Source organism: Hyla sarda, chromosome 4 (genome assembly GCF_029499605.1).
Source record: "Hyla sarda isolate aHylSar1 chromosome 4, aHylSar1.hap1, whole genome shotgun sequence".
NCBI classification, from domain to species: domain Eukaryota; kingdom Metazoa; phylum Chordata; class Amphibia; order Anura; family Hylidae; genus Hyla; species Hyla sarda.
This window is the reverse complement of record NC_079192.1, coordinates 322,302,889-322,316,315: the sequence shown is the minus strand read 5'-3', so window position 1 is coordinate 322,316,315 and position 13,427 is coordinate 322,302,889. Positions and strand designations below refer to the sequence as shown.

The following is a 13,427-nucleotide window of genomic DNA, read 5'->3' as shown; positions in this document are numbered from 1 at the left end:
TAAAAACATGCAAACATAATAAAAATAAACACATTTGGTATCGCTTCGTGCGTAATTATACAACCTATTAAAATATAACATTATGTATCCCGTACAGTAAATGTAAAAAAAATACCAAACCACAGAATTGCAATTTTTATAATATCCCAGAAAAAAAAGTTAAAAAGCGATTAAAAAGTCAGATCAATACCAAAGTGGTACCGATACAAAAAACAGATTATGGCGCAAAAAATGAGCCCTCATACAGCCTGATATGTGGAAAAAAAATAAAGCTACAGGGGTTAAAAATGGCAATAAAAAAAATCTGGTATTGCTGTAATCAGGCGGCCTAAAGTATAAAACTAACATGTTACCCCAACCACAAGGTAAATGGCGCAGAAAAGAAAAAACACTAAATCTGCAAAATTATCTTTTACTATTTCAATATCACTTCCCTAAATATATATATATATATATATATATATATATATATATATATATATAATATAATATAATATAATATAATATATAATATAATATATAATATAATATTTTATTTTATTTTTTTTTTTATTTTTTTTTTTTTTGGTTCAGAGAATATGTTATTGAAAAATTAAAAGGTATCCTTATAGTAGGTAGTTATGGCTATTATAGGGCAGGGAGGAAAAAATCAGAGCGTAAAAGCCAAAATTGGCCGGGACAAGTGGATCGTCATGAAGGACAAGTAGATTTTGCTCCATTTTAGTCCCGTGGACAAGTAGTTTTTTATAAAATTTCCACACCCCTGGGCGGAAAGTTCCTGCAAGTATTGCATTGTGTTATGTGGACATTCTGCCCATGGTTTATATTATGTACAGTGATATTTCCCATCTATTAAATGATAAATGCATGTAATGGAATTAATATGAGGAGATGTAGATTGCCTGATTTATATTAATGGGTGTTTGCATGTTCTTAGAATGTGTAAAGCCTTTATACACTGCTCAAAAAAATAAACTGAACACTTAAACAACACAATGTACCTCCAAGTCAATGACACTTCTGTGAAATCACACTGTCCACTCAGGAAGCAACACTGATTGACAATCAATTTCACATGCTGCTGTGCAAATGGAACAGACAACATGTGGAAATTATAGGCAATTAGCAAGACACCCCCAATAAAGGAGTGGTTCTGCAGGTGGTGACCACAGACCACTTCTCAGTTCCTATGCTTCCTGGCTGATGTTTTGGTCACTTTTGAATGCTGGCTGTGCTTTCACTCTAGTGGTAGAATGAGACGGAGTCTACAAGCCACACAAGTGGCTCAGGTAGTGCAGCTCATCCAGGATGGCACATCAATGCGAGCTGTGGTGAGAAGGTTTGCTGTGTCTGTCAGCGTAGTGTCCAGAGCATGGAGGCGCTACCAGGAGACGTGGAGGCGGCGGCCAAAGGAGGGCAACAGGACCGCTTCCTATGCCTTTGTACAAGGAGGAGCAGGAGAAGCACTGCCAAAGCCCTGCAAAATGACCTCCAGCAGACCACAAATGTGCATGTGTCCATTCAAACGGTCAGAAACAGACTCCATGAGGGTGGCATTAGGGCCCGACGTCCACAGGTGGGGGTTGTGCTTACAGCCCAACACTGTGCAGGACATATGGCATTTGCCAGAGAACACAGAGATTGGAAAATTCGCCACAGGTTCACACTGAGCACATGTGACAGACGTGACAGTCTGAAGACGCTGTGGAGAACGTTCTGCTGTCTGCAACATCCTCCAGCATGACCAGTTTGCCTTTGGGTCAGTAATGGTGGGGGGTGGCATTTCTTTGGGGGGCTGCACAGCCCTCCATGTGCTTGCCAGAGGTAGCCTGACTGCCAGTAGGTACTGAGATGAGATCCTCAGACCCCTTGTGAAACAATATGCTGGTGCAGTTGGCCCTGAGTTCCTCCTAATGCAAGACAATGCTAGACCTCATGTGGCTGGAGTGTGTCAGCAGCTCCTGCAAGAGGAAGGCATTGATGCTATGGACTGGCCGCCCGTTCCCCAGACCTGAATCCGATTGAGCACATCTGGGACATCATGTCTCACTCCATCCACCAATGCCACGTTGCACCACAGACTGTCAAGGAGTTGGCAGATGCTTTAGTCCAGGTCTGGGTGGACATCCCTCAGGAGACCATCCACCACCTCATCAGGAGCATGCCCAGGTGTTGTAGGGAGGTCATATGGGCACGTGGAGGCCACACACACTACAAAGCCTCATTTGGATTTGTTTTAAGGACATTACATTAAAGTTGGATCAGCCTGTAGTGTGGTTTTCCACTTTGATTTTGAGTGTGACTCCATATCCAGACCTCCATGGGTTGATAAATTTGATTTCCATTGATAATTTTTGTGTGATTTTGTTGTCCGCACATTCAAATATGTAAAGACGAAAGTATTTCATACGATTAGTTCATTCATTCAGATCTAGGATGTGCTATCTTAGTGTTCCCTTTATTTTTTTGAGCAGTGTATTTGGAACAATATTTCCATCAAGCCCAATGGGGATTTTCTTTCCATTTTTTCAGATTTGTGCCTTTTTCCCAAGAGTTTTCCCTGCATCTATGTGTGTGTGTGTGTGTGTATATATATATATATATATATATATATATATATATATATATATATATATATATATATATATATATATATATATATATATATATATATAATGTGTGTGGCCAACAATGGCATTGTGCCATGAGGTCTATGAGGCATCCCACATTTTACCTGCTTATTCCATAAGGAAATAATCATGCTACATCTTATACTGTGGTCCCTCTCTCTAATGGCTGCCAGTCACATTTCCTTATGTGTTTATATAAAGTGCTTATAGATGGATTAAAAACCGCAATGGAGTAAAGAGAACTGAAGAGATCCCAGTAAGCAAAATGTTACTCCACCATAACCTCTTCTGTTTCAATGAGCACTTTGGATGCAATCTTTATCGGTGACCCCAATGGTGAGAGTTTTTGAATAGGAATTCTATATGAGTGTTATGGATCCATCCAGCAAAAATCCATACCACAACAAGGAAGGCGTCATTATTCTTTAGTATAAAAAAAAATAAGCTCTTACATTGTGTTTAATTTCTCCCCATTTTCAAGATCTATCCTTCCTGTTAGAAAATTAAATATTTTTGATTATATATTTAATTGCTCAAAATCTGTTGTGATTGTGTCCAGTATAGGTTAACATGAACCTTTTTAGCAGGAAAAACCTCTTTAACCTGCTGACCGGGTTAGCTAGCTATTGGTTCTAGGAGACAGAGGGGGAGATTTATCAAAAGCTGTCTAGAGGAAAAGTTTCTGAGTTGCCCATAGCAACCAATCAGATCGCTTCTTTCAGTTTTTTAAAGTCCTCTGAAAAATTAGAAACTATTTGTTTGCTATGGACAACCCAGTAACTTTTCCTATGCACAAGTTTTGATAAATCTCCCCCATATTATTTGTTACCCTTATTTTAGCTGTCTGTAGTATTAAACTGCTAAAAAGAAGAAAAGAAAAAAACACCACTACCGTTCCTATTTTTGTATGCAGCCAATGCTCAATGAGGCATTCCCAAAACTCTACAGTGTTTCTCAATACATGTAAATTGTCTATGAAGAGAGAAGTAAGGACCCGTCCCTAATACCAAGCACTGATTGTGTTGATCGGCACTAGTTTACAGAGCTTTCACAAGGCATGATCCAGTGATCGACCATCGGCTATACATCCCCTATTACACAAGATGTGCGGCTGATGATTTTTCCACAGCCAGACTGGTCCGGCATCAGGTTATCTCTCTAGAAGAACTGTGATCGGGCAATAAAAATCCAACATGCCTGTCACTTCCCTCCCCTGTTCTCCGGATGCCCCCCATTCACATTAGTTGAACCAGCTGAATTTGACACTTTCTAAAGTGTACAGGTACCAGAAATAGTGAGGACAAAAAAACAAAAGTTAAATTACAAAGTTGGCTAATATTTCATTATATAGCAATTTCTTTACCACTGGAAGAAGGGTGGTGTACCCACAGTCAGAAAAGACTGAAACAAATCTGGTCCCATTCTGTTAGATTCTGTAGTATTATCATTATTTCTAGGAGTTTTTCATTTGCTTTTGATTTTCTTTGTTTTATGTTGTTTTTTACATTTAAGGCTGATTCATACCACTCTTTTTTATTTTTTTTCCACCGAGGCACAGATACTTGGGGAGACTGCAAAATGACATGTCATGGGCCCCATTTATTTTAATGGCCCAAGTGTGTAGTCCACTAAGCATGTTTTGGCTTTGACTGAGAAGCGTGGTGGCAGCATGCCTGTATATTTTTGGGTCATTTACCAAAAGTATACAGGCATGCTGCAACCACGTCAAAGCCAAAACATGCTTAGTGGACTACACTTGGGCCATTAAAATAAATGGGGCTACACTAGCAGACTACACTCGGAGCTAGTGACGTGAATGGGGCCAGTGCCTGTCCGAGCATGGATATGTCTGCATGTCATTTTTACAGTTTTTAAATGTACCAGTGCCGTGGCGGTACAAATATTGGTGTGAACCCTGCCTAACTGTTATCATCTCAAGTATCCTTATTTTATTTTGCTTTTATGTTTTTTTTTTCAGTTAAGATGCACAGACGTACATGTCAAGATTGGACTTACAGGTTCATGTCATTACATTACATGAATTCTCACCATCCATCCTAACATTGTATTGTGTGGACCAAAGCATACCGACATCCTGGATACTAGGAGTTTACAACGTACCCAGTCATTTTAATATATGCAGGAACAATGTGAGTCCTATTCATTCTAGAAGCGTGAAGCTTTCTGGTGCAACACCAAATGTGTATTTAAAACTCTTACCAATACTTTTAATATGTGCATAATCTGACACACCCAAGACATCCATGATATTTTTATTATATTAATTATTAACTAATAGAAGATTCACTGTGGGTAGAGATTTGCTGTTCTAGTGCTATCCTGAAAAGGAAGGAACTTAGGGAACTTTGAGTAAACATAGAATTCCATTTTTTCAGTTCACCTAATATGTAAAGTGATTTGCTGCAAGCTGTGTTATTAATGGGTGGTGAATGGATGCGGCGCAACATTTATAGACTGCGGAATTGTAGTCCATTCACTGTAAAATGGATGACCTTTTATTACATGCAAAAATTGTTCGGAAGGGAACATCAGGTTTAACACAGTGTAAAGGTTTTCTATAGAGACATAACCCCACCATTGCCATCTTTCCAGGTGACCGCAGCAAGCTGTATTACTCTGTTTAATATGTTTTTTCACTTTTTACGTATTTTTTATAACTTTCTTAAAGGTTGATCCTTTTTAATGGATTTTCCATATTGATAGGAGGGATAATTTAGCTGATATGACCAAAAACCTTTGTTTCCTTTCTTCTAATGTTTATAGTAAAGGGGTTTTCTGGCGGATATACCTGGTAACCCAGCTCAGCCCCATCAAGTGATTCTAATGATCATTAAAAGGGTAGTCCAGTGGTGAAAAACGTATCCCCTATCCTAAGGATAGGGGATAAGTTTGAGATTGCGGGGGGTCTGACCGCTGGGGCCCCCTGCGATCTCTCTGGCCAGGCTCTATGGCCAGATAGCGGGTGTCGACCCCCGCACTAAGTGGCGGCCGACACGCCCCCTCAATACATCGCTATGGCAGAGCCGGAGATTGACTAAGGCAGCACTCTGGCTCTGCCGTAGAGTTCTATTGAGGGGGCGTGTCGGCCGCCGCTTCGTGCGGAGGTCGACACACCCCCTTCCCGTGGGCTGTCGGGGCCCCGTACAGGAGATTACAGGGGGCCCCAGCGGTCAGACCCCCCGCGATCTGCAACTTATCCCCTATCCTTAGGATAGGGGATAAGTTGTTCACCACTGGACTACTCCTTTAAGGATTGCAGCGGGTCAGACCCCCCCAATAATCACACCTTATAGACCATACCCCCAGAAAACCTTTTTATATGAAGTAGATAGGACAATCTATAATACATTAACTTCAGTTTTAATGGCTTCAGACTGTACAGAACTTTTAAGATATTTTTTACATATGCTTCTATACATCAATTGTATAAAATATTTAAGCTCTTAGTGAATAAAATAATCCTGTATAACTTTAGATCTATATATTTTGGCTGACATCTAGTAGTTTAGAATATACGTGTTTCCATGGAGCAAGTAGCTAAACAGTGACAATAATTCAGCGGATTCATGTGGCTGAAATGTGGCGGCCAATCACCACGTTAGGCAACAAATTTGTGCAGTGATTGGCTGACGCATTTTAGCGCATCGTGTTTTCACCATAAATGATCAGAAATGTTTTTGTTTTTTTTCCAAGCAGAGGAATGTTTTTATTCTTTTTGCATCTAGCGGACACTCCATATTTGGAGTAAATTATGTTTTGTAAGGCGCTTAATTCTCTACACGACAAAGTTGTTTTTTTACTGCTACTATTTTATGCTTTGTTACTTTTTGTAAATATATCTATAAGGAAGGTAGCTGAATTTGTCTTCCCCTTACCCCTACATTAAGGGCATTTACAGGCAATGTCACAGGTACAAAATGGAAGGAGCAAAGCTTTGTATAGACCTTAAAGGGCTACTCAGAGGAAGTAGAGTAGTTAATTTCTGTCTGACCACAGTGCTCTCTGCTGACACCTCTGTCCGTATCAGGAACTGTCCAGACGTAGAAGCAAATCACCCTAGAAAACCTCTCCTGCTCTGAACAGTTCATGACACAGAGAGAGGTGGCAGCAGAGAGCACTGTGGTCAGAATGAAAAGAGCTACTCAACTTCCTTTGGAGCATACAACGGCTGTTAAGTACTGGTAGGATTAAGATTTTTTTTAATAGAAGTAATTTACAAAACTGTTTCAACTTTCTGGAGCCAGTTGATGAAAATTGTTTTCCATCGGAGTACCCCTTTAACTGCCAGCTAAAAAGTTGTTCAGCTGAGCCGACTTCATTCCAAGCGACAAAAAATATAGGGCCATCAGGGACCTTCAGCGTGGCTGATATATACATGGGTGTCTTAACGGATATGGACACCTTTGCACTGATTTTCTTTGTTTCCTTAATGCAATTTACATAGCTGGCTTCAACAGAATTCCAAAGCAGGTTGCCCCTGGCTGTGTTACTGTCAGTCCCTCTTACGTTCCTCTCTTTCTCATCTACCCTTCCCTTCTCTCAGATACCAGCATGAAACGGGAGGAGATTGCACAATGCATCTGAAAAGTCTTCAACCCCCCCTTCTTTTTATATTAGGTTGCAGCCTTGTGCTAAAATAAAAAATAAAAATGTATTTAAAAAAAGTGAAAGGGTCTGAAGATTTTCCACTTGCAACATTCATTGTACATAGCAAATTAAAGTGTGGAGAGGGAGGAAACCTTTTAAAGTGGTTCTCTGATGTAACTGGAAAAAAATAGAACCTGTAAAATAATTAAATACAGCATATTCTACCTGTGGAGTCCTCCGCTGGCGCCTGTTTACCTACCCTGATGACCTGCTGTCCCTCTTCTTCTGGATGCACAGCAGCCTATCACTGAGGCTAACGTGCTTGAAACATCCGCTAAGCAAGGACAGCAAGTCATTCTTATAAGTAAACACAGGCTCTAGGGAAGAATGGAGCGCCAATGCCGAACTCGGCGAATATGCTCTTATTTTACAGCCCTAGCAAATCCTTTTTTTTAATTTTTTATTTAAAGGACAATTGTAATATTGCTACAGCAGAATATATGTTCAAACTTCCCGCAACATTTTAGCCAGCAGCTAAAGCGAGCAGCCTACAGAACTGCCGGAAGTCCCACAGACGGGTAATTCCGCACACTGCTCACTTTAGCAGCAGCCTACAGAACTGCCGGAAGTATGAACCTGTATCCTGCCGCTACAACATTGCTTCCCTTTGAGTCAGAGACTTAGGGCTATGTTCACACATCTGGCCAGAAACATTTCAGCAGGATATCCCCTCTGCAGCAGGTACCAACTTATCAAATGGTGCTAGGACTGCTCAGAAATGCGGTGTCTGCAAAGACTGCAAATCATATCTGAGCATATTCCGCAGAAAGACTTGACATTTTTATCTGCGGGGGCTAGAGAGAGGGAGGAAGGTGCCTCATGTGCGGGATCAGCAGATCTTGTTAGTGGGGGTGGGGGACGGTAATTCCCAAACCGCTTACCAAAGTTGGTTGTGCGCCCACACACAACAAGGTAAATTGCAGAAGAAATGTACAAGAAGGTCCACTGCAGCCCTCCTGGGTAGAAGTAAAATTAAAACCGAATGACCATGGATTCAGGAGTTTGTCCGGCGCAGAGAGGAACCATCAGGAAGCCAAGTAAAATCAATGGATTTATTAAATGCAACGCGTTTCGCTGCGCATGCGCAGCGAAACGCGTTGCATTTAATAAATCCATTGATTTTACTTGGCTTCCTGATGGTTCCTCTCTGCGCCGGACAAACTCCTGAATCCATGGTCATTCGGTTTTGATTCTGCGGGGGCTGGAAATTCTGTTGTGCACAGTGCAGCAAAATCCTATTGATACAGAGGGACCCTGCTGCAACAGAATATCCAAGCTGAATTTTTCTGCCGGATTCCATTCTGAAATTACGGCATGTAAAACGTGGCTTAAAGGTGTACTCTCGGCCCTAGACATCTTATCCCCTATCCAGAGGATAGGGCATAAGATGTCTGATAGCAGGGGTCCTGCCGCTGGGGCCCCCGCGTCCTCTGCTGCAGCACCCCAGACATCCGATGCACTGAGCGAACTTCACTCCATGCCGGATGACTAGAGATGCGGGGTGGAGGCTTGTGACGTCACAGTCACACCTCGCTCGTGACATCATGGCCACACACCCTCTATGCAAGTCTATGGGAGGAGGAGTGACAGCACGAGCGGGACGTGGCAATTACATCACGAACCTCTGGCACTGCACCCAATGCTCTAAACAAATGCCGGGTGCAGCAGGGAGATCGTGGGGTTCCCCAGCAACGGGACCCCTGCGATCAGACATCTTATCCCCTATCATTTGTATAGGGGATAAGATGTATAGGGGCGGAGTACCCCTTTAAGTTTATAAACAGATCACATAGGATGTTAGGTGACAGGGGGAGTAGAGTACACACAGTGCAGACTGCGAGGGGGGAAAAAATCACACTCTTCAGCCCCAGTGTCTCTTAGCATAGAGAAGAGAAGATTCCTCATGAGCTATGGATGGAGAAAAAGGTAAAACATGAGAACTAATAAAGGCAGCAGACTCCTGGACACACCAAACTCCCGTAAAGATGTCTTTATGTATATGTTTCTAAAACAGTTAAAGGGTACCTCTCATCAAAAAAAATGTTGATATATTATAGATTAATGTATGCAGAATAACTTTACAATTGCATGTTATTAAAAAATATGCTTCTTTCTATTTAATTTTCCACTTTGAAGAAATGACCACTAGGGGTCTCCCTACCAGTCCTGGCAGCAAGCATTTCAGACTCATGCTGGAGTCCTAAACACTCAGAGCTGCCAGTCTGCTTTGTTCACAAAGGAGAACACTCGGAGTTGCCAGCCTGCTTTGTTCACAGCCTGTTTGGCTGTGAACAAAGCAGGCTGGCAGCTCTGAGTGTTTAGGACTCCAGCATGAGTCAGAAATGCTTGCTGACAGGACTGATTGAGAAAAATACAATAGAAAGAAGCATATTTTTCATTAACATGCTATTGGAAAGTTATTCAACATTCATTAATCTAAAATATATCAAAAGTTTATTTGATGAGAGGTACCCTTTTAATCTTTGGGACTCTTGCAGGATAAATGGGGCCCTTCACATTTTGCTGTTTTCTATTGTCAACTGGATATTGGAAAGGGCAAAGATGAGCTAAAAGGGGTAGCACTTAACTTGTGCATTCTGGATTACTGACATAAGAAAGATTTTTGAGGCTGTGGTTTCTTTCTAGGCGGAGGCAAAGTGACCTCTTTCCTTTTCCTAGAAATTAAATATTATTGCCCTAACACTTAAGGCTGGGGTGAATTGCATACTTTAGGGACATCCTTAGAAGAATTTCTGTATTCTTTATTGTTCAAACACGGTCTCTGTTAAATTAAGAAATGTGTCAAGTTCACATTACTTGGAAATAGTATTTTAAGTTTTAGGGGCGTTCTGTGGGGTCATGCCGTTGTACCTGTAATACAGCAGAACCTACTCCTATTACGTAAAATATGAATCCTAACAGACAGGAAACAGAATTATAAATCTGAAGGCTTTGCACCACCGGTAGCTTGTGTTCACATCTGACCTACATTTGTTGGTAATTTTTGTTAGTGTGGGTTTCCTCTAGGTGTTCAGATGCACACTAGGGCCCATAACCCTGTTAGCAGATGCGAGAGGAAAGAAGAACTTGAATAATAAGCCCTGTTGTGGACAGACACTGATGTGAGCGATGACGGCCTTTTCCTTTTGGTTATAAGGTTTCTCAAGCATTTTCCAGTAGGAAAATCTGATCACTGGATGTCCACCAATCCCAAAAACCAGAAGATATTTGTAAATAAAAAATAAAAGACCTAGTCAATGCTTGGATGCAGTGCGCTTTGTTGGAGGGCTGTTGTCATACTTCACATGATATTTTGATATTCTTCTGCTTTTGTAGATTTTTAAAATTCCAACATATATTGTTGGGATTTTGTTAGTACTGCCTGTCTCCTATTTTAATTCTCATCTATTACTCCTATGTTATCTGTGTCATTTAAGGGCTTACACATTTGACAGACTAAATTGTTAACTGGATCAATGATCTGATAATAGAGCAAAATGAAAAAATAAAAAGCAGTGAAATTAGATTCTTTGGTGCACTCATGGACAGGCCATCCAGAACAGCCAGTGCCACATGAATGAATACTGGATGGTTCATGCACCCTTCACACCACTGTCAGCTGTACATCCCCTGTTCACGCAGGGTTATATTAGGCCAACCATATGGCTGCATGATCAAAGCGATCAGCTGGCAAATGAACAATTATTAGCTAATTGCTTTGTTTTTAATCGGGGCAATAATCGGTCTGTTTGGACCATAATTTCCTCATCTTAAAGGGTGCTCCACTAGCCAGCCTTCTGCCTCCCATAGACTTCCATTGAGGGGGCGTGGCCTGATGTCATGAGGGGGCATTGCCGACCCCCACAGCGCGTGCACAGCGTTCGGAACTAGATGTTCCGAATGCAGCTGGAAGGCTGGCCAGTGGAGTACCTCTTTAAAGGCCCTTAAAGGGGTTCTCTGCTCCCCAGCATCCGGAAGTTTATTGTTCCGAACGGCTGTGTGCGGGCTTCCGTGTTCAGGGCCGCCCCTCGTGACATCACGCCCGTCCCCTCGTGACATCACGCCTGCCCCCTCAACGAAAGTCTATGGGAAGGGGGCGCGACGGCCGTCGCGCCCCCTTCCCATAGACTTTCGTTGAGGGGGCGGGCGTGACATCACGAGGGGCGGCCCTGAACACGGAAGCCCGCACACAGCCGTTCGGAACAATAAACTTCCGGATGCTGGGGAGCGGAGCTCCAGAAGCAGGGCAGCGGAAAACCCCTTTAAGACTTCATTCAGTTAAATACATTGTTGGAATATAACGCCCCTCCAGTTTAACAAAACCAAACTTAAGGCACCAAAGTTCTCCTTGGTTTCGTAAAAACTGTTTAATAGAATAGCCGGGTGGTCCAGGGTTCTGCATCTAGAGTACAAACAATAAGCCCATCTGAAGACCCAATTCTGATAAATGAAACAAAAAAAGAGAAAAAAAAAAAACAAAGAGAACTATGCAGAATTTATTTTATTTTTCACAGTTTTTTAAAATAAGTTTTCACTCATTGGGGTCAATAAATGTCCCGCATATGGTTCCTCTAACATAAGGTACTACTCCCCATCCAGTTTGTTTACCTTGTCATTCACAGATTTTATGGTGCTGGAGACATCGACTGCTTTCTTCCTAACTTGTATGTTCATTGAGATGTAAATTGTTATATTGTATTACTCACTTTACTGTGGCCAAACAACATTACTTGTTAGAGAATACATAAAGGATTGTTTTTTGTTCCGCCATTGTGACTTTGTTCTTTATTTTTGAAGATTCACCTCTGTTTACTTTGTAATTTTTTTTGTTTCTTTTTATTAAATTTCACTTTTATTTTGCATTGTGTTTGTGTTTTTATTTAATTTGTTTAAAATGTTCAATTTTATTAAATTTTTTCATATAACCATAAAAGATTACAAGCAAGATCTGTGATGAAAGAATGGTCATGGAGGAGCCAAGGCAAATGTAAACAGGGTCTATTGTTTAAATCATGCTTATGTTAAACTTGGTGTGTTTTTTTTAATTTTTTTTATTACTAATTTTCCATTTTACTATCTATATTTTAAAATGAATCCTGACATTTTGCAGTTTCCATTTTTACAACCAAGAAGAAATGTAGCCGGCACTACTACACCCCTCCCTCTAGCGAACTGCTAGCTACTCCCGATGCCCGGTATACAGCTTCTGCTAATCCCCTTATGCCCTCCAGCGGTGTCTCAGTCCTTCATAAGCATAGCACTAAGCACAACAGTAGAAATAAGAATGGACGGTAACTCACTGTAAAAGTCCAAGGCTTCTTTATTTACAGGGACAGGTGCAAATACAGGTAGGTGTATTCCAAAAAGAGTGATGTTTAGTGTTATACGCTTCCGGCTCACTCGGAAGAAGCGTATAACGCAAAACGTTGCTCTTTTTGGAATGTACCTGCCTGTATTTGCACCTGTCCCCATAAATAAAGAAGCCTTGGACTTTTATAGTGAGTTGCCGTCCGTTCTTATTTCTACTGTTGAGTTTCATTTTTTACCACTAAGCCTTAAACTAAGCTGAGACTTAGGCTAGGTTCACACTAAGGAATTTCCGCCTGCAATTCCGCTTTGAAATTGCAGGCAGAAATTCCGCTTACTAAAATGTATAGTGTAGCAAATGGTTTTCCGTTCACAAATTCACACTTCGGAATTTGTGAACGGAAAATCCGCTTGGAAATTTCCACCTGAAGAATGGCGTTACTCATTCTTCAGGCGGAAATACTCGCTGAACACATTGCAGTCTATTGGAGACTGCAGTGTACGCGCGGTCCTAGCGCCGACTGATTCAGCCGGCACTGGCCGCATTTTGAATCTCCGGGCGGAAATTTTCTGCCCGAAGATTCCGTAGTGTGAACCTAGCCTTACTGTTCTGTCTGTAATAAAAAGGTGGTGGCTGCTTGAGAGTAATCTGTACAACATTATAGTGAGAGATGACACCAAAAAATAAAGACAAAAGATGAAGCTCACAGCTCAGCCTCCCCTTCCCTGTGATATGCCCAGTAAGGTTTCACTTTCATGTGAATGGGACACCTCCTGTCAGTAAATCACCTTTCTAAATGGTATTAAAAACAGCTCAGGCAA

The 13,427-nt window shown here is 41.4% G+C and overlaps 1 protein-coding gene across 3 annotated transcripts in view; it reads left to right on the top strand.

Annotated features, from left to right (window-relative positions):
• The window catches only part of SEPTIN8 (septin 8), a 109,475-nt gene that overhangs the window by 75,450 nt on the left and 20,598 nt on the right, over window positions 1-13,427 (top strand). Inside the window, exon 10 of one of the 3 annotated variants that reach the window (XM_056574948.1) lies at window positions 4,609-5,447. The exons of the other annotated variants lie outside the window; for them this stretch is intronic. Within the exon in view, the coding sequence (XP_056430923.1) occupies window positions 4,609-4,612 (4 nt within the window). The 3' untranslated portion in view covers window positions 4,613-5,447. Of the gene's footprint in view, window positions 1-4,608; window positions 5,448-13,427 lie in introns of those variants that run through there. 3 annotated transcript variants of the gene reach the window in all.